At 43.0% G+C, this 21959-nt stretch overlaps 1 protein-coding gene across 1 annotated transcript in view; it reads right to left on the reverse strand.

Moving 5' to 3' along the window:
• PLXNA2 (plexin A2) overlaps positions 1-21959 on the reverse strand; it is a 372723-nt gene that overhangs the window by 62000 nt on the left and 288764 nt on the right. Inside the window, exon 12 of the mRNA XM_044674946.1 lies at positions 19608-19792. Coding sequence (XP_044530881.1) covers positions 19608-19792 — 185 coding nt within the window. The remainder of the gene's footprint in view (positions 1-19607; positions 19793-21959) is intronic.

Raw genomic sequence — 21959 nt, forward strand, 5'->3', positions numbered from 1 at the left:
ATTTTTTCACATCACCTGCCCCTCTGCCCAGCAGCCCAATGGGGACCCTTCCTCCCTTCTCTTGTGGGGTTCGTCATTGCTGCCCTAAGTTAATTCCCATGCCTGCAATGTTCTTCCTACCTCTTCCTGTATTTTAAAATCCTGCCAATCCTTCGGGGCCCAGGAGAAGTGCCTCCCTTGCCCCTCCTCATCCCCAAGTGAAGGCTCCCCTATCTTCCTAGGCAGGAATGATCTTTCTGTTCCTTCTTGAATCTCTAGCATATTATACCTTCTTTATGCACTTGCCACATTCTAACCTATATTGCAGTTATTTATGTGCCTTGAGCAGATTGCAAGCTCCCTGAGTGCAGGGACCATGACATTTTTCATCTTTGTATCCTCAAGACCTTGAACAGGACCTTGCAGCCAGGAGATGCTCAATAAATGTTTGCTGAATTGAAAAGAGCGTGGACATCCCCTTGACTTCTGCATTGACATCATGGTTGTTGGGAGGATCAAATGAGAATATCTACTAGGTGTTTTGCAAACCTTAAAACACTAAGTAAATGCTAGTTGTTATTATTTATATGAACTGATGTAAAGATAAGAAAAGGAGTCTGAAAAATAATAGACACAAAACAGTTGAAATTGGATGGTGCAGGGGGAAGCTGGGTAGCTCAGTGGATTGAGAACCAGACATAGAGATGGAAAGTCCTAGTTTCAAATATGGCTTCAGACACTTCCCAGCTGTGTGACCCTGGGTAAGTCACTTAACCCCCATTGCCTAGCCCTTTCCACTCTTCTGCCTTGGAACCAATATATAGTATTGACTCCATGATGGAAGGTAAGGGTTTAAAAAAAAAAAGAAATTGGATGGTACAATTGTAATGACCAAGCTTTGCCCCAAAGAAGGTATATGAGCAGATAACTCCACCTCTCTTCTTTGCAAGGGGTGAGGGTGATCCTCGGATGAGCAACAGTGCTTATGACATCAAAGGTTAAATAAGGTCTCATGGGACTCACAGTGTTTGTAGAGTGTGATCACATAACCCTCCCAAGTCTTTTCTTGTTCCTTCTGTTGAATCTCTCCTTTGTTCTATCCCACTCCATCTTGTATTACGTTTATTTGGGTACACGTCTTATCTCTTATCTACACGCGACAGAAAAATCTGGCTATGGATCCTCTATGCCTAGCACAGAGGTCCACATAGAGTTGACACGTATACATTTTGGTAATATTAAATCCTGGAGCATAGCCTTGACTTGCATTTTCAGACAACTGATGGATTCAGAAAAGGATGTAAACCCATTCTGGTCTTGTCACTCACACTGCTATTCCTGGGAGGCAAATGGCAAAGTGTCTGAGGGTAGTAAGAGGGAAGAATGGAATGGAGAGCAGAAAAGATATCAATTTTATCCAAGAGAAAAAACAAGGCAGAGCCAGAGAAGGGATATCCAACCTGGATGGCATTTGTGTGATTCAGGTCTGGTATGTCAGAGGGCCCTTTGGAGTGAGGAAGGGCAGCTATTCAACTGCCAGGAGACCCCATGAAACTGGCAAGAAGGAGTATGAAATGGGAATAATACTTCCCTACTCCCAGGCAAGTCACTCAGTCTTTCAATTAAAAGGCATTTATTAAGTACATAGTGAGTGTTAGCCACTGTGGCCCCAGAGGCAAGACTGGATGGTCCTGGCCCTCAAAGAACTTACATTCCATTTGGGAAGACAACACATACATGTGTGAATAGCTGGGTGGCTCAGTGGATTGAGAGCCAGGCCTAGAGATGGGAGGTCCTAGGTTCAAATCTTACCTCAGACACATCCCAGCTGTGTGCCCTGGGCAAGTCACTTAACCTCCATTGCCTAGCTCTTACCATTCTTTCTGCATTGGAGCCAATACACAGTATTGACTCCAAGATGGAAGGTGAGGGTTTTAAAATAATAATAAAAAAAACATACAAAATGCATACTGGGAGGTTTAGGGAGGAGGAGCCCTAGCAGTTGGTGTCTTGGGCAATCAAGAAGTGATGTTTTGGGGTAACTAAGTGGCACAGTGGATAGAGAACCAAACTGGAGACAGAAGTCTGGTCTCAGACACTTTAGGTGACTCTGGGCAAGTCACTTAATGCCCATTGCCTAGCCCTTCCACTTTTCTCTCTTGGAACTGATACTTAGAATTGATTCTGAGACATAAGATAAGGGTTATGTTTTTAAATATTCCAATGAATGTCAAGAGAGTCCAATCCTCTGGTTTGGAATATAGAGGAGATGATTCCTGAGCATGGGAGGTAGTTCTAAAATACTATTTCTTTTACAGAAGAGGAAACTGAAAGACAGAGGTTAAGTGACTTGCTCAGGGTCACACAACTAGTATGTGTCTAAGATCAGATTTGAACCCAGGTCTTCCTGACTCGAGATTTCTATCCACTTTTCTAAACCTTTCATGTTTCTCTTTATTTGGGTATATTATTTCTTATAACATAATACTGCAATTTCTTTACCCGTTCCCCAATTTATAGCTCTATGAATCCTTTTCATAAAATCATAGATTGGGAAGGGACCTCAGAGGTCATATCGTCCAATTAATATTTGAATCCTGGTCTCTACATCCCTACATAGCCATCGAGCCACAGCTTGAAGACTTTCAGTGATTGCAATCTGCCACCTCTGGAGGCAACATATTCTACTTTGGGATAGCTCAAGGCATTTGGAAGCCTTTCCTTCTATGGAATCAGTATTTTCTATTATACAGCTTCAATTTAGTGGTCTTAGTTCTGCCCCATGAGGCTAAGCAATAGTGACCATTCATTGCAACATAAAAACCTGACTAATGCAGAATATAGGGAATGTGTTTAAATGATGCAGTAGGCCAAGCTCATCTTCTTTTTCTTACATTTTCTTTCTTTCTGGACTTGTTCCTTTCTTTGCCCTTTTCCTATGTGCTTCCCCTTTTCAAAATTCTGGTACCCTTCTAGCCTCTTTCTCCCTCATCAAAACTGGTTTCCAGAAAGGATCAGAAATCAATCATTTAAACTTTAGCATGAGTTCATAACCAATGAACAATCTATGTATTCCTTGGGTGTTCACAAAATGAGGAAGACCTCTGACCATTGAAGGGAGCCCCTGTAGTAGATGTATAGGACAGTATAAACAGGAACTGCACAAGCTAGGCAGGTGTGGATGAGTTTCTAGGTTTGTGTCGCTAGAGAGAGTACAACAAGAATATTCACAGATCTCCAAAATATTCACAGATATCCAAATATCAATCGAGCCATCTCGTTACCTCTCTCAGGGAATTTGCATTTTAAGCCAGTAATGTTCTTTTGAAATGACATGCTTTGTTTCTTCTTAGAATAATTTCATAAATCAACACTCTGATAGAGGAAGGATTTGGGGGCTTGTTTTTATCTTTTAAGGAGATGCTTCATAGAACTACTGAATTTATATCTCAAAGCCCTGTCTGTGCCACTAAGTAGCTGAGTGACCTTGGGCAAATCATTTCCCTTCTCATTTTTCATCTGACCCAAATATATTTCTAAGATCTTTTCTATTTCTAAATCCCATGAGTCAATAAATCTGTAGACCTCAGGCCTCAGTCTCCTCACTTGCAAAATGAGTAGACTGGACTGCGTTGCTTTTACATTTCTTTCCAGAGCCATAAGAAAGGCATTATTGTATAGTAGAAAGAAAAAATATAGATGGATTTGGAGTCAGAAGAGCTAAATTTGAATCATAGTTCATACCTTTATTAGCTGTGTGACCAGGGGCAAGTCCCTAAAGCTCTCTATACCTCAGTTTCCTCATCTGTATAATGTGAGTGAGTTAAAATATTTGCACCATCACGCACAAGGTTAAAACAATAAATATTAGTTGTTATTACTATTATGATTCTAGACCATCTCCTTGGTGCATGTGGCCAGGCGTATTAGCACAACCCCAAGTCATGAGCCCATGTCATCCTTTATTCCATTAGTTCATTCCAAGTTTGGCCTCTTGAAGGAGCCGGTAGGGGGAAGGTGCTGTGTCAGCATGTGTAGGTCAAACCCTCTAGAAGGAAGCCAGGAGAGTGAGCTAAGGGCCTCCTCTAGGGTGCCAGGATCTAGTCAGCCCACAGTCGTGTCATGGTACATGTGAGATTGGGCCCTGTGGTTTGGACTCCCTAGTACCCGCCTCCTGAAACCCAACCAGCCTGCAGAAATCCAGTTCTTGCCAAGCCCGGAGCCTTGGGCATTCAAGCCAAGTGCCTTCCACTGCCAGACCCTGTCAAGTTTGTTTTCCTCCGTGGGTGACCTGACCTGGAAAACAGCCGACATGGAGCTCCGCTCGCCCCCATTTTTGATTCTTACAGAAGCTAATTGAACGGTTGGGAGGGAACTGTGCCATGAAGCCGCCCTGGGGTAAGGGAGCAGATGCAACCGATTAATTACAGCTAGGGAGATCCATTGGGATGCACCAGTGTCGGGAAGCACTGGAAAGCCCAGGGGCTTAGCAGGGTAGGAAGCACTCCTGGGCTAACTTGGTCATTTCCAAGGCAGGGAAGAAGGCAGGGGGAGTGGTGGGCAAAGGGCCCCAAATCAGTGTCGCTATAGAGATGGAGCAGAAGGGGTGAACATACAGAGGTTTGGGGCTCTGGAGAAACCCACAGGAGGGGTGGTGGTGGAACTTCACCCCTATAGCCCCATTATTCATTAGGAGAAGGAATCCAGTGCCATCTCCTCTCTAGTCACTTGCTGGCATGTCACAGAAACTAGGTAGCTAGCAATTAGACGTTCTGTTTGGCTGCATGAGGCAGAGCCAGGGCCAATGGGTAGAAGTTACAAAGGGGCAAATTTAGACTTGATGTCAGGAAGAAAGGAAAAAAGGTCATGACAATCAGAGCTTCCCTAGGGCGAAATGGTCTGCCCTGGGAGGTGGGAGGTTTGAGGTTCCCCCTCTTTGGAGGTCTTTTAACTGAAACTACATGACTCTAGGTCCAGGAATAGCTCCTTTCCCGATTTGGGTTGGACCAGATGACTTTTGAGGTCCCCTCTAATTCTTCAGTTCAGGGGGCAGCTGAGTGGCTCGGTGGATTAAGAGCCAGGCCCAGAGATGGGAGTTCCTGAGTTAAAATCTGGCCTCAGATACTTGCTAGCTGTGTGACCCTGGGCAAGTCACTTAACCCCCATTGCCTAGCCTTTACCACTCTTCTGCCTTCTACCAGTATTATTATGCCAGTATTGATTCTAAGATGGAAGGGAAGGGTTGGAAAAAAAATAATTCTTCAGTTCAGTGATTCTGAGAAGTGCTGCCTAGCTCCAGTCAGACCCAGCATTGCCTGTTTTACCCATTTTTCAGGGTCCATCAAGCAATAAAGATTCATGACCCTAATTCTGCCTTTTAATTTATCTGAATTATCAGCACAATAAAGTGGGTGTGGAGTCAAGAGGTCTTGAGTTCAAATTTATTCTCTACCATATAAAATGAAAGGGCAAGATTAAGTTGCTGTTTTCCTCACTGGATGGGGTACCTGTATTAATGAGATCATGCATTTATCAAAATAGAGCAGCAAGTCTCTGTTTCCCAGTTGGATTGTTAAGTCTTTGAGGACAGGCGCCAGCCTGTCTTACACCTTTTACAATGTCAATAAATGTTGACTGCTGTTGAGGATGAGGGGATTAATTTGACACAATCTAAGAACAAGCTAGGGGCAGCTAGTTGGCAAAACAGATAGAGTGAAAGGCCTGAAAGTCAGGAAGACTCACCTTCCTAAGTTCAAATCCAGCCTCAGACATTTACTAGTTATGTGACCCTGGGCAAGTCACTTAACTCTGTCTGCCTCAATTTCCTCATCTATAAAATGAATTGGTGAAGGAAATAGGAAACCAGTCTAGTATCTTTGTCAAGGAAACCCTAAATGGGGTTATGAAGAGTGGAACATGGCTGAATAATAACAACGAGGAACAGTCTGAAACTGGGAGCTAGGACATCTGAGTTCTACCCCCTCCTTCCCTCACTGACTTCAGGCTCAGCTTCTAGGGCCAATTTCACTTTGGTTGATTTTTGGCCCTGGCTGTCTAGTGATTGCTGTAATGCCAGGGCAGAAGGCAGGCTGGCTGAGATCCATGGGGATAATGGTTCAGGTTTTACAAGCCTTTTATCCATATGGAAGCTCTGGGGATTGAGCTGGAGGGGAGAGCATGATGTGGGGGGTCAGGAGAAGAACATGGGTGATTATCTTTTGAGTTGATGGAATGTCATCTGCTGGGGGTGGGGGTGTGGGGGGGTGGGGGGCGTTGCCTCACCAGCTTTCCTCTTGCTCAGACTGCCCAGTTCTTAGAGAAACAAAGGTTCACATGATCACAGATTTAGAGTGGGAAGGGACGTGAGAAATCATCTCATCCATGGAGAGGGAACACTAAAAATACTATTAGATTCAATTGATCTGCTGAAGCTTTTCTCAACTGCTATTTCTTCTTTCTTTTTTAAACTCTTGATTACAAAAGATAGCTTTGGGGTGGGGTGGGGTAAAAAAGAGAAATTCTGTATTTGGAAATGAAAGTGATGGAAAAAGCAAAAGCTATCCATTTGGAAAAAAAAAAGAAGTCATTACATCCAATCCTCTTATTTTATAGATGAAGAAATGGACCAACAGAGGTAAAAGTAGTTTTTGCTTAAAGGGCATTTAGATTTAAAGATTGTCAAAGTTGAAAGAGTTGGACTCGCAGATGAGGAAACTGAGGTTCAGAGAGGTCAAGGGCCTGAGCCAAGTCCATACAGCTTGGTATGGGTAAAGCCAAGTTAAAAACCAAGGTCTTGACTCTAGCTCCAGGGCTTTTCCCAGGTATTGATGCAGTCATGGACTAGGGAAGTCTGAGACTAGATAATGAACTGATGGTACAAGTCACCTATAGGGACTTCTTTGGTTCTTAAAACACTTGCTTTCTAGGAGAACATTATTCACAGAGACTGATACACTGTGGCACATTTGAACGTCATGGACTTCTCTATTAGCAGCAATACAATGATCCAGGACAACTCTGAGGTTCTTATGAGAAAGAACACTATCCACATTCAGAGGAAGAACTGTGGGAGCGGAAACAGAAGAAAAACAACTGCTTGATCACATGGGTCGATGGGGATATGATTGGGGATGTAGATGCTAAACGATCACACTAATGCAAATATTGATAATATGGAAATAGGTCTTGATCCATGACACATGTAAAACTCAGTGGAATTGTGTGTTGGCTATGGGAGGGGGCTGGGGAGGAGGGGAGAAAAAGAACATGAATCGTGTAACCATGGAAAAATATTCTAAATTAATTAATTAAATAAAGCAATTTTAAGCAAAAAAAACAAACAACTTGCTTTCTGGGACAGCTAGGTTGGTCAGTGGATAGAGGTCTTGGGTTCAAATTTGACTTCAGATACTTCCTACCTGTGTGACATTCAGCAAGTCATTTAACTCTGATTTCCTAACCCATGTGACTCTTCTGCCTTGAAATGGATACTTAGAATCGATTCTAAGACAGAAAGTAAGGGTTTAAACAAAACAAACAACCTGCTTTCTGGGGGATGGTTTCAGAAAAATTTGAGAAAGCTTATATAAACTGTTTCACTGAAGTAAGCAGAAGTAGAAGACAAGTTACATAATAACAATGACATTGTGAAGACAAACAATATTGAGAGACCAGAGAACTCTGAGCAATGTACTGACCAGTTAGAGCTCCAGAGAATCCACTGTGAAGCATCTCCCAACAGAGAAATGATGAAGGAAAAGGGCAGACTGAGACCTATAATTTTTGGACATGGCCAATGTGGGAATTTTCTTTGACAATCAATTTTTTGTTATCAAGGCTCTGTTTTTCTTTTTTTCCCAGTGAGGGAAGGAAGAGAAAATAGATTTTTATTAATTGAAAAAATAAATTTAAAAAATCTCTTCCTTTTCTAACCCCTTGAAGAATATAAACAAATTCTATTCCGCCCCATACAGTCTTTCCTAACACTTCCCTCTTAGCTAGGTCAACTCTGGCCTGTGTTAAGGCTGAATTTCTGTCTACTTTAATGGCCTTTTGCGGAGTGGTAATTATATCTTTAGTCATTGTATCAATAATATAAATTGAGCTGCCTTGTTTCTCCAGTATTGTATTGATGCAATCTGTAGGATCTTAGAAACATAGATTTAGAGAAGGAAGAAATTTGAGAGTCAACTAGTCCAATCTCTTTGGTTTATAGATGAAGAACCTGAGTCCCAGAGAGGGTAAACAGGTTGTTCAAGGTCACATAACTAGTGAATGGCCAAGTAGGGATTTGAACTAAGGCCCTCTGATTCTAAATACAGTGCTCTTGCTATTATTGTACCATTTAGTGTCCTCATTCTTTCAGGTTCTAGAACCTCTGGGTCTATGTTTGCTACTTCACAGCCATCTGGGGCACGAGGGGGAAAGGGGAAAAGGTCAGGTTGGAGATATAAGGAACTAGGATATGAAGAGCTTGACCAAGAATAGCTTGACTAAGGTAGCTTAGAGAACACTGTAGCAACAGGGGCCAGAATGCAAGGCTTTTGACTCAAAAGCCATACCTTTGCCCCTCTTGCCCATGTATCTTTTGCTCATTTATCATATTCATTCATTCATTCTATTTGTTAACGCAACAACCATGGATGACGTGCAAATCACTGTGCCACTTGCCGAATGGGACATAAAGATGACCAAGCTACCCCTCTGGCATCATAAAGCCTTCCTGAACTCTGGGATATCTTGTTTCTCCATTCCTTTCTTTTCTCCTTTGGGTCATTTACTCATCTATGTCCTCTAGGGCAGAGGTCCTGTCTTTTCTAAAATACCTCACACCTAGCAGAGTGTTTGCCGCTGCTGACCCTGGGACACAGGGTTGCAGTTATTTGCTATGGTTCCCTTGAGGGTTGGGGCTATTACCTCTCCCTCCCAGCTGCTCAGTCTCTTCCAATGTTTGAAGATAGCAGCCTCAAAACCTGATCACTGCAGTCTTTGTAGTAGCCCATTCCCCAGTAGAGTGGAAATGGGAGGAATGATGGGGCCTCAGAGATAGTTGAAGCCAAATACTGTCAGCTTTTCAACCTCTTCTTGGCATGTGCCTGTGTGTGTGTATGTGTGTGCATTCATGTGTGTGCCCATGTGCACACACATGTGTTAGCTCTACAGAGCAGGCTGGAGCCCAGCTGATGAACTCAGCGGGAGTCTATGGCATCGACAACTCTGGCTCTCCAGCCCTGCATGAATCCTCACTGGCTCTGTCTTAGCTGATAGTACATTCAAAACCTAATTGTTATCTCAGCAGAGTAACTCCATTATTCATCCTGACACTATCCCCCTTTAGCTGTTTGTTGCACTGATGTTATATTAATGAGGCCTGCAAATAAATGAACAGGAGATCAGAGAGCTGCCTTGTTTCTCCACGAAGCTGGATGACTTATTTATTTATTTGCTGGGAACTTTATAGCAAGTCATCCCCATGGCCTGGGACAGCTGGCTTATGGCCTCAAAGCAGAGGTTTGGTGCAGTGTTGCAGGCAAACATTCACAAATTCCCCAGCACATAAGTCCATTTATAAGTCTAGCTCTGTACTGCAGGAAGATGAAAAATAAAGGAAATATAAGTCAATGCAAGGATAGAAAGGATTGTCTTTGTTGCTGCCCACTTGTGTCCTACTATTCGTGACCCATGGAGTTTTCTTGGCAAGGATTCTGGCCTGATTTGCCATTTCCCTCTCCAGTGGATTAAGGCAAACAGAGGTTAAGTGACTTGGTCAGGGTCACATAGCTAGTAAGTGTCGGAGGTCAGATTTGAACTTAGGACTTCCTGAATCCCAGTCATTGCTTTATCTGCTGAGCTATCTAACTGCTCAAGTGTTCTACAGAGTTGTGTATAGTTGTATGTTGCATTGTATAGAGAATGGAATGCTGGTCCTAAGGTCCGGAAGACCTGTCTCTGATAGTTAATATCTGTGTGACCCTGGACAAGTCATTTAACTTCACTGAGTCCCAGGAAACTCTGTAAGGCCTTCCTACAAAGCCATAGCTAGGTTATCATTTGATAATGAAATCTCAGGAAGGGATAGTAAAACTAGTGATGTTAATAATCCTAAACCAATAGATATTTACAAATTACATTTTGATTTGGAATGCAGTATCATGACATTTTTGGTGGGAGCAGCTGATTTGTCATCTGAATTATGATTTTATGTGATAACATTTTTATATCTGAATATTTAAAACAGAGCATTATATATATATATATACACATATAAACATTACATATACATTATGCATGAGAGAGAAAAAAGAAGGGGAAAGTGAGAAAGAAAGGGAGGAAGAAAGAAGAAAAGAAAGAGAAGCAGCTAGGTAGCATAGTGGATAGAGCATCAAGCCTGGAGTCAGTAGGACCAGAGTTCAAATCTGGCCTCAAACTTCCTAACTTTATGACCCCTGGGTAAGTCACTTGGCCTCAGTTTCCTCATCTGTAAAATGATCTGGAGAAGGAAATGGAAAACTACTCCAGGATCTTTATTAAGAAAACACAAAATGGGGTCATGAAAAGTCAGACATAACTGAAAAATGACTGAACAACTTGAAGGATATAATATGATTTTGACAGGGTAGGTATTTCTTCCACTGACTTAGATGATACAATCTTTCTGGCTTAGTTGATAATTTTGAAGACCATCTATGGTCTAAAATTTCATTTCATTATGGTGGCCTAAAATTCCATTGTCCCCTGTCCAGTCTGGTAATGGGCCTCTTTATCATAGCTAAATTGGTTCTCAGATGACATATATAGTCTTATCATGGGGCCTGCACTCAAAGCCTTTCCATCTTAATAGATCCTCTCAGAGCTCATGCTTAGTTTTTGAGAACCTGAGACCACCTCTATACCACATTGGAATAGGAGTTTAGTATATAAAGTTCACATCTCCTAAGGTGCACACTGAATTGATAATAGCTGGGATCAGAGAATTTTGACCTGGAAGGGAAACTATAGAACAGTAGTTCCCAAACTTTTTTGGCCTACTGCCCCCTTTCCAAAAAAATATTACTTAGCCCCCTGGAAATTAATTTTTTTTAATTTTAATAACAATGAATAGGAAAGATAAATGCCCCTGTGGCCATCACCACTCTCCTGGATCGCTGCAGCACCCACCAGGGAGCGGTAGCAACCTCTTTGGGAATCACTGCTATAGAAGATGATCAAAGGGAAAAAATTCAGAAAGTGAGTAAATCAACCATGGATAAGTGGAAGCTATTGTAAATGTTACTCTTCATACACACACAAAATAAATAAATAAAAATAAAAGTTATTCTTCCCTTGACATGAAAGATGCCTTACTCTAATAAAGTATTGATTTGCAAGATACTTTCAGCTCATAATATGAACAGAGTCTCTCCTCTAATTTCCCCAGGTACAGAAAGTTAGGTGGTACCTGGATCACCTTAAGAGCACCTGGGTTTGAATCTCAGCTTTGCAACTTGTGTCACCCTGGTTAAGCCAATTATCTTTCTGGGCCCCAGTTTCCCTATCTGTAAAATCAGAGGATTAGATGAGATTATTTCTAAGGTCCTTTCCAGTTTTAAACAGTTCCAATCCTATGAAGCACCCAAACCAAGACTAGGCACCCACTACCCATTCTATGTCTACCTTACCCTGATTTCACTTAGCATTCTTTTCTTTTCCAAATGAGTAGGTATGAACTGATTTCTGGTCAGTCCTCTGGACTTTTCCATCAAGCTGAGATGTTTGAGAAGTTTGAGATTCCAGGCCAGGAAATCTGGAGCTCAGGTCATTACTAACCAGACTTCTTATTAATCACCACAACAAGAAAATGTGTAAATGAAGGCGCATCATTCCTCCTTGTCTCTTTCTAGGAACAGCCTGAAGTCATGGGGGCCTCCTGCATAGGGGTAGCAAGGGCATGGTTGCCTTCAGCTCAAACATGCTGACTGGGTCATCTCATACCTTTCTGTAGTCTTTAATTAATAGATCTTTGCTATTAATTATATAGAGGAAAAAGGAGCTGGTCCTGATCCTCCATTCCAAGACTTCCCAATTTTCTATTTCCCCAAGGCTCCTGCAATTTTCTTTAGAGGCTCTGGATTCTGAACATTGGAATATCCCTTCTGGGTCTGGGTGGGGGTAGAAGAGTAATGTGAATCTAGCTGACCCAACTCTTTGGATCAAATCTCTAAGGAGTAGAGTATGCAGGCTTCCTAAGCCCATGCCTTTTCCTGAGTTGGCAGTGGCTTCCTGATCAAGTTTGTGGGACCTTGGCGGGAATGGTCAAGGACAAAACAGTTCTGCTCTGTGCTCCTCCTTCTACTATAATCATTGATATTTATAGAATGCTTTAAATTTTTGCCAAGCACCTCCATGCATTATCTTATTTGAGCCTCAAAATAGCTGTGTGAGGGAGAGACTACAGGTGTTATTGGTTCCATTTTGCAGATGAGAAAATTGAGATGCAGAGTTCATTAAATGAAAAGTAGAGAGGGAAGTGATCTTAGAGGCTATTTAGTCCCTTACTCTACAGATGAGGAAACTGAGGCCAAGGGAGGCTGTGCTCAGGTAACAAAGATAGCAAATGTCAAATTCTCCAGCCTTGTCTATACTGTATTACCAACACTGAAGGACAACCTCAAAGTAGGGAAGAGAGAGGAGAGAGTTCAGTCCTGAGCCTTTTGTTAAAAGTTATGTAGCCTGCAGGGCAAGCAGATTCTGGTGTCCCCAGTGAGGTTAAAGTTGGCTTCAGGCAAGATGTGAGCCTTGGCCAAGAGATCTCTATACCAATGAGCTCTCAATTATCAAACCATATGAAAAAGTGCCAGGGCATGAAGATCCAGTGCTTGTCTGTGGGTAGGTAGCATGTGCTTACGTTTACATGGCAGAGAATTACAAAGCTAGATGGAGCAATAGAGGTTGATGCATATATAGATTTAGACAAGCCACTTTATACCTGTTATCTCATCCAATATTCATAATAATCCTATGATGGAGAAAATCCCATTTTATAGGGAATCATTCCCATTTTATAGAAGAGAAAACTGAGGTCCCAGGAAAGATATGTTACTCATTTAAGGTCAAGGCCAGAAGGATTTAAGTACAATAGGCCTCAAATCTAAATCTTCTCCCTTCAAGCTTCCAATTCCACCATATTTTCTAAAATTTGAGACATCATTTAAGGCTTTGGGCTTGATGGTCTGTTAGTCTCCTTTCTATTTCACCTTTTTATTTAGGAGAGGTAGCCCGGTACCATAGAAATAATGTCGGTATGAGAGTCATAAGGCTTAGTTGTGCGTCCTGGTTCTAATTCCAGCTGGATAACTTGGGGCAAATAGCTTGACCTTCCGAAGTCTCATTTCTCTCATCTGTAAAATGTGGATAATATCTACTGACTCCATGCTGAAAAGGACCACCGTGTAAAGATTATTCTATGTGAGATCTACCCCTTTCAGTGGAGATATGAGGAACCTGAGACCCATAGTCTCTAAGTACCTTGTTCAAAGTCACATAGTAAGGGCAGCTAAGTGGCTCAGTGGATAGAGCACCAGAGATTCTGGAGATGGTTTCAAATGTGGCCTCATATACTTCTAAGCTGTGTGACCCTGAGCAAGTCACTTATCCCCAATTGTCTAGCCCTTATTACTCTTTTGCCTTGGAAACCAATGCCTAGAAGACCTAGGTTCAAGTCCTAGCCCAGACATTTACTATTTGTGGGACCTTGGGAAACTCATTTCAACTTTTGGAGCTTTCATGTCCTCCTTTGTAAGATAGGGGGATTTGACGATTGTTCCCTGAGATTCCTTCCATCACTAGGACAGTGATTCTACAAGTGTACATATACAGCTGTGTGACCTTAGGCTTCCATTTCCACTCTCTGTGCCTGTTTCCTCATCTACAAAACAAGGGAGTTGGATTATATTATCACAGGACCATCGATCGAGGGCTAGAAAAACACTTTGGAGGTCATCGAGTCTCTAATGTTCCTCCTAGCTCTAAAATCCTAACCTCTGGGGCCTGCTCTCTTCTAAGGGAATTTCTCCTCTTGAGGATGCATTTTGCCTCCTCCTTCCCCTGGCAGCTCACTCCATCCTGAGAAATGTTTCCCAGATCTCTACTTCCTAATGGGAATGGTTCCCATCTTCCTTGCTCTGAAGGTCTTGGGTCACCTAGGCTTCGTGAAATTTAGGGGAGGTGAAGGGGTGGGAGAAGGAAGCACAGCGGGTCAAGAATCTCTCCGGCTTTCATTCATCTCCAGTTTTCCTATTTGGGGGGCTGAACAGGTGACACGTGTTCACTGACACGCATACAACCCTGACAGCTGAGGTGGGAACAGCCAGCGATAGCTCCCGAGGGGGACAGCATCATTATCACTCTAGAGCTGGCTGGGAAAGAGCAGAAGGAAAGTCTTGAGGGGGTCCTAACCTGAAGTTTATGCAAACTGGGAAATCAATAGACTCTTTGACTCATCCTACCTGAAACTGCCAGGAAGGCTGAGTCTCTAAGGGATAGGTTTGGTTGCCATAGTGACAATGGGGAGGAGGAGGAAGGGAAGAAGAACACAAGTCCCTCAAGACCATCACTGCTTTTGCTAAAGGAGAGGGTCCTATCCAGGTAATTTCGTTTATTCCTGTGATCCAAGGCAGCACAAAATAAAGCCCACACCATTTGGAAAAGGACTTTTTCTGGAGGTGAAATTAGACTACGCTGCTGAGATATATAGTCAGTCCCTACAGAATCTCAGCATCTAGGAACTGGGTGGTACCCCTGAGGTCATCTAGGTTCATCCTGGGCCAGCTAACATGAATTCTCTTGCCAATGCTCCCAAACCAACGATATCCCGACCTTGGCTTAACGACTTCCCCAGGACTTACACACTGTTCTAGAGGGAGCCTGGCCCTGACCAGTGGCCTGTTTTAAATGGATCTTTATGATAGGGAACTCTGTGTGTGTACAATGAGGAGGCGGTGGCAGTAGGGAGATTAATAAGAGGAACAGTAATCCTCGTAAATCTTAGTGATGAAGAGATTGTAAAAAAATTCTTTGCAGGTTTTGCGAAGTTAGGCAGAGGCAGCTGGATGTGAGCATGAGGGATGCTTTAAAAAAAACAGTCTTAAAAACGACTTCTGCAGGAAGATGGCAGGAGAAGCAGGGCAAGGGTTGGGAGGAAGAAAATGAAAGAGGATATTTTAGCTCATGTGGAATAAAAGGGCTCTTGCAGACATCTTGCCCTACAAAGGGGTTGCTACAGTCAGGGAGGCCCTCCCAGAGGGCCCAGGCCTCTTGGCTTCATTCCTTACAGGCCTTGCTTTTCCCAGTCCATTGCTTCTGGTTGAATTAAACTAATGGGAGATGCCTCAGCTTAGGGCCCCCAACCCCCTGCTGATATATTATCTGGGAAAATCAATTATAGCCTAATTACCTCAGGGGGTTAATTAGCCTCAGTACAGCTTGGGTGCCCTCTAAGAACAGCAGGGCCTACAGACAAAAAAAGAGAGAATTCCCAAAGCTGCTGCTGTCCTGTCACTGGGACAGCCCCTTGGCTATGGAGGATGGCCAGGGTGCAAAGCAGAAGAGGGGTCCTATGTTGGGAGGGATGGGGAGAAGTAAGTTTCTGCCTAACATACTCTATAATGCCTAGAGAGTTGGACACTGTGATGGATGGCTGCTAATATAAGAGATACTCTGGAATTGTCCAAGCTCTTGGGTCAGCACACATGTCAAATCACTGGGATCAGAGAGAAAGCACGGAGTCGTAGCAGCAGCTCAGGGAGCTAAGCCGTTTGGGGGCACCAGCTGGAGACAAACACCATTCTCTGGCAGCCACACGGTGTCTCAGGCTAATGTTTCTTTCTTCAGTCTGATAACAGTCGGAGGAGATATTCAGATCACATCTGTTTTGGCCTTTAGAAGCAACTTTGGGGGAGGCAACAATCACGTGAATAAAAACACAGTTTCTTTTAGTGTTTTAAGGTTCCCAAAGTGTTTTCCTCACAATGACCCTGTGAGGGAGGGGGCATAATTGTTATTGGCCTCATCTTGCAGATAGAGAAAACTGAAGCTCAGAGAACACAGAATCACGGAATCTAAACTGGGAGAGATCTCAGAGGCTACCTAGTCTGACCTCTAACTAGACCGAGGGCCCCTTGAAAACATGTCCAATGGGCTGGCATCTAAATCATTCATGTGAAAATCCTACGAGAGAGGGAACTCGCTACCCCCCTGAGACCATCTCTCCACCTCTGGACGTCTCTAAGATATTAAAAGGTTAAGCGGCTCGTCCGTAGTCCCACAGCTAGCAAGTGTTGGGGCCAACGGTTTGCTTTTTAAATGAATTTGGATCCAGGTGCACTGCCTACAGCTTCCCTAGGGGGATCCAGATTTCCTTTAACAAGGGATCTTGCTGCTTTGTGAATGTACTGAAATCAATACCAGTTAGGAAAAATCTAGATTGGGAGGGGAGGGGGAAGGATACCTATTTCCTGCCCAAGTCAATCTGTCTGCTAGGGCAGAAGGTATGATTACATTAATGATGGTGATCAGAGGCAGCTAGGTGGTATAGCAGCTAGGGTGCTGTGCCTAGAGTCATGAAGACCTTAGTTCAAACCTGATCTCAGATACTTACTATCCATGTAATCCTGGGTAAGTCATTTAACCTCTATTTGCCTCAGTTTCTCCAACTGTAAAAGGGGAATAATAATAGCATCTGCCTCATAGCCACTCTAAAAATGCTATTTAATTATATTTATATAAATGCTCTTTAAATATATTGAATAATTTAAATTTTTAGGGAAGGGAATAAGCATTTAAATATGGCACAGTCTAAGGCTGGTAGGATCACTGGAGTTTGAACTGGAAAGGACTTTAGAGATAATCTCATCTTATCTCATCTTCTCACTTTAAAGAGGAGGATACTGAAACCTCTAGAGAATCTGATTAATCAATCAATATTTAATAAGTGTCCACTATGTGCCAGGCACTGTGCTAAATGCTGGGGATACAAAAAAGAGGCAAAAGAGGGTCCCTGCCCTCAGGAAGTTTATGATCTAATGGATGTTCAGGTACAAATTTCCCTGAAATGGGTGGAAAATAAACAAGATCTGCTTCCTTTGTACATACAAGGGAAACTGAGGCTGGAGGGAGGAGAGCGAGCCATCTGAAGGTTCTCTGGTCTGTTGCTATGAGGCAGAGATGAAACAGCATCTTTCTTTGCTCTTGATGTGGACAACAATGCTACCTGCCCAGTCCTTTATTCATCCCAAGTATTAGAAAATATGCAATTAGTTTCCAGCTACAAATGACAGCCCATGAATAGCAAGTTGCTAAGGATGATGAGCAGACAATGCAACCTCAAGTAAAATACACCTATTCCTCTCCTGGGCCATTCAAGCCTGAGTGCAGCTATATTTTCTTATGTATTATCTATTCATCTTCTTTTGTAATTTGCTATTCAGGAAACATCATTTTTCTGGGTAACTAATTACCTGTTTCTTCCCATTAAAATGCACAAACAAGTTGGGACACAGAGAAAACCCTGAGAACAAGCACTAGGGCTAATCTGGTTTCTGCCTTTACTTTCTTATTACAGTTTCAGCTTGGTGATTCTAAGCTAATTGCAGTCACCAAAATCCCATTTCTGCTGAGAAAAGCTAAATCTGCTCTCTGAGACGCTCACCTACTGTGCAGCCAATTTCTCATCCCCACCTGGCTCAGTTAGCATGGCAGGGAGGACAGGCTGTCTCCATCATTGTCTCTCAGGGTTGTACGGCACACAGGCTTGTATGGATGCCCCAGAATGCCCCACGTTCTCCACTGTGTTTCTCCTTTAGCCACCTTCCCACATATCATGCCACAATTACATATACTACTCTTAAACACTCAGTTCCTTTGTAAAATGCAGAGATTGGATTAGATGGACTTTGCCATCCCTTCCAGTATCTTTCCCAGCACCTGCACCCCAAATTGCACACTCTAATACATGTGGATGAACAGCTAGCTTCCTCCCTCTGTGCCTCAGTTTCTTCATCTGTAAAATGAATGACTTGGACTAGGTGCCATTTAAGTCCCTTCCAGTTCTGCATATATGGTCTCTAAGCCTATTTTTCAACCATAAGTTCCACAATACAATCTATATTTCCAACCTTATTACATATTCTTCTGTACTAGCTAGTTGGCTGACTAGATCTTTCCTAAACTCTTAATTGTTCCAATTAAGATTTTTCTCTCTCCATTAATAGGCAGAAGGGATTTTCTTTGTGTAGAACATTTGCTGAATGAAAAGAACTCTTTTTTTGAGGGGAAAAAAACCATAATGGAACCTTAACGGACTAAATGCATTGATGACAATAGGTGTCTTGATTCATAGCAGATTCTCTGCCTTTCTGGGGAATAGTTTTGATTTATAGAGAAATCTTGGCCTCTTTACATTCAGGCCATCTGGCTGCCTTGCTTAGAATGTTTTCCTTCTTCTACTCCTCCTTCTCTGTGAAGCCTTCCCTGATTGCCTGTTTCTAGCTCAGTGTTCTTGCCGGTCTCAAATTTTCTTAGAGCACCGTAACATGTTTTCCTCTGCCTCTATCCCACTCCCCTGTGTACATAGAGTAGATGTTTAATAAATGGTGTTTGAATTGCACCTATAGCATCATAGGCTTGAGAGCTGGGAAAGACACTGACTCATCTAGCCATGGGATATAGACTTGGGGTTAGAGGGAACTCGATAGCCATCTCATCCAATTCTTGTATTTTATAAAGGAGAAAAACAAGGCCTGGAGAGATTGTGACTTCCCTAAGGTCGCAGGTAATAATAAGTGGCAGGCAGAATTTGAATTCAGCTCCTCTGAATCCTTATATAGTACTTTTTTTTTTTTACCTTTGTACTTCGGTGTATTATCTCATAGGTGGAAGATTGGTAAGGGTGGGCAATGGGGGTCAAGTGACTTGCCCAGGGTCACACAGCTGGGAAGTGGCTGAGGCCGGGTTTGAACCTAGGACCTCCTGTCTCTAGGCCCGACTCTCACTCCACTGAGCTACCCAGCTGCCCCCCCCTTATATAGTACTTTTTTCACTGCTCCACAAACCCCCACCAAGACCTAGAGAGGGCCCTCAGTTTTCCAGAATGAGTAAACTCAAGTCTTTTGACTCTAAATCCCCTGCTCTTCACACCACACTAGGCTGCTTTCTGTATAACAGTATGCTGTAAAAGATGGAACCAATGAAATTTTCCAGTTTCCTTATAGAGTAACAAAATCTATATTTAATATCCTTATAAAGTATCGAAAGTCTCTTGGGAAGACACAACCAGTGGTAAACCTCTTGGAATCAATCCTGTACGTATGCAGGTCCACAGATAAGCATGTATATCCACATATGCACATAGAACCTTCCTTCAATGAATAGTATAAAATCTCTGGAATTACCTCTGTGTGCACATAGTGAAAAATTTACGGGTATACGGCAGCGTAAAAGCTTGAATATCTGATCCAGTTCTGCAGTTCAGCACATATAGACATATATACACAATCACACGCAATGCTTTGATGAACCCAGCACAGTCTGCTCTCTCCTCCCCCCGCACTGGCCAGAGTTCTTTCTTGGACGATTCCCCCAATCACGGCACTCACCTCTGTGATCTGAGGGTTGGTGCACTTGACATTGTGACTGGACCAATCGAGCCAGGTTGGGTTGGAGCAGTGTTGGTGGAGGGTACATCTGCGCTCACCACTGCACCAGCCACACTCGAACTTCCGGTCAGCCTTGAGGCAGAGGCCGCAGCTCTCTCGTTGGGCTGCACATTTGTAGAGGTGGACTGTGGAGAGAAGCAGATGATCATAACTTTAGGAGTTCTCTTTCCCTCAGAAACTTTGTCCTCTCTTTCTGAGGTCACTATTCCCTGATATGAACTCTTCCTATTTGTGGACACAAAACACAGCATGTTTCCGAGGGACTTGGAGGCCCTCACCCTGTTGAGTCCAGTCTGGCTATTTAAAACTTTAGTAGGATATATTTTGGAGTTTATGAACCCTTTGACACGTGTGCCACAACAGCTAGAAATGACGTGGCCAGGCCAAAGCAATCAAGTGAATTTCAGCTCTTAACTTTCTGAGGAGGTTTTTAGTGGGATGAGTAGCGATAGTGTGTGGGCAGGCTGGGTCCTTCCCCTTAGTTTCTAGCTAAGGGCTGGAGCTTTGGCCAGTTGGGGTCAGAGGTGTTCCTCTGTTGGGATTTGATAATGGTATCTGCAAGGGAAGAAGCATCTTCCCAAGGCCTACGTCTGTTACTCCTTTGTGCTATCTTTTTTCCTTGTCTTTTGTTGTTGTTAAACCCTTTCTTCCTGTCTTAGTAACAACTCTAAGATAGAAGGGCAAGGACTAGACAAGCAGGGCTAAGTGACTTGCCCAGGGTCACATAGTTAGGGAGTGTCTGAGGCCAGAATTAAACCCAGGTAGTCCCAACTCCAGGCTTGGTGCTCTATCAACTACAGCCCTCCTCTATGTTTCTTGCAGCCTGTTCCTTAGTCTTGACCCTCAAGAACTGCTTAAAGGTTACTCCTAGTCTTTGTTCCCAAAGTATCTTTAATAGAGAGAACAGGATCATCTAGTGAAGTGTCTGAGGTCAGATTCGAGCCCAGGTCCTCCCATCTCTATAAATGACTCTCTATCCTCTAAGCCAGCTAGCTGCCTCCTAATATGACCTCTAGAAAGGTACTACTAGCCTTTTTCCTTCAGCCCTGTGAGACAGTGTGGTAGAATGAACCTAAAATCAATTCAGTTCAATTCCCATTTATTAAGCACCTACTATGTGCCAGGAATTGTACTAAGAGCAGGGGATACAAATAAGAAAATGAAATAGAAGGCTTGCCCTCAAGGAGCTTACAATCTAATGGGATAAGACAATGCACAAAAGGAAAAGGAAGGGGCATCCAGGAGGCACAATGGATAGAGAGGCAGACCTGGATATGGGGAGTCCTGGATTAAAATCTGACATCAGACATTTCCTAGCTGTGTGACCCTGGGCAAGTCACTTTAACCCCAACTGCCTAGTTCTTACTGCTCTTTTGTTTTGGAACTGTTGCTTATTACCAATTCTAAGACAGAAGGTAAGGGTTTTGTCTTTTTTAAAGGAAGAGAAAAATCAAGATGACCTGGGTTCAGATACTGCTTCTGACAATGGCTGTAACGATCATGACAACTCAATGTCTCTGACCTCAGTTTCTTCATCTGACAATAAGACCTGTGTACCTACCTCCTAGGATCGTTTCGAGGTTTAGAGGAGAGTACGTGATAAGTATTTGCAAACTTGAAAGGCTATATAAATGCCAATTATTATTATCTTGCAGCCTGAGCTGTGAGGATGTGACAGCTTGGTTGGAGTGGTATTTCTTTAAGCTCCAGGTGCAAAATCAGGCTCTGGGAGTCAAGCCCAGAACTTCTAGCAGGGGAAAACTCTCCTGTCTCTCAGCACTTGGGAAATTTGGCCTGGAAACTTGGAACAGTAGGAACGCTTTCTAACTCAGTTCTGAGGAAGGATTTAAGGGAAGGGGAAGGGAAGGTCATTGAACTTTTGGGCTTTTGGGGATTGTCTATAATCTACCTCATATGCACATGTTCTCTGATGTTCCCTTAGAGGGGATGATGAGGTAAGTGAAGATGTAATTAATGATCACAATTCCCAAGATTTATGTGGGTGGAAGCAGCAGGGTTCGGTCAGGTGTAGATGGCCATTCTCAACGTATTAGGAATTTGATGTATAAGGGCTAGAATTTGGACAGAGGCAAGAAAATATAGAGGATGATGGGACAAAAAATGGCTATTAGCAGGCAGGGATGGGGAAGGACCAGGGACTAATGACTCTAGCTCCTGAAATGCCTTTAAAAATTATCTTCTGTTTGAGAATCTATATGAAGTCTTGGTTCTAAGACAAAAGAATGGTAAGAGCGAGGTAAATGGGGTTAAATGACTTGCCCAGGGTCACAG

Source organism: Gracilinanus agilis, chromosome 4 (assembly GCF_016433145.1).
Source record: "Gracilinanus agilis isolate LMUSP501 chromosome 4, AgileGrace, whole genome shotgun sequence".
NCBI classification, from domain to species: domain Eukaryota; kingdom Metazoa; phylum Chordata; class Mammalia; order Didelphimorphia; family Didelphidae; genus Gracilinanus; species Gracilinanus agilis.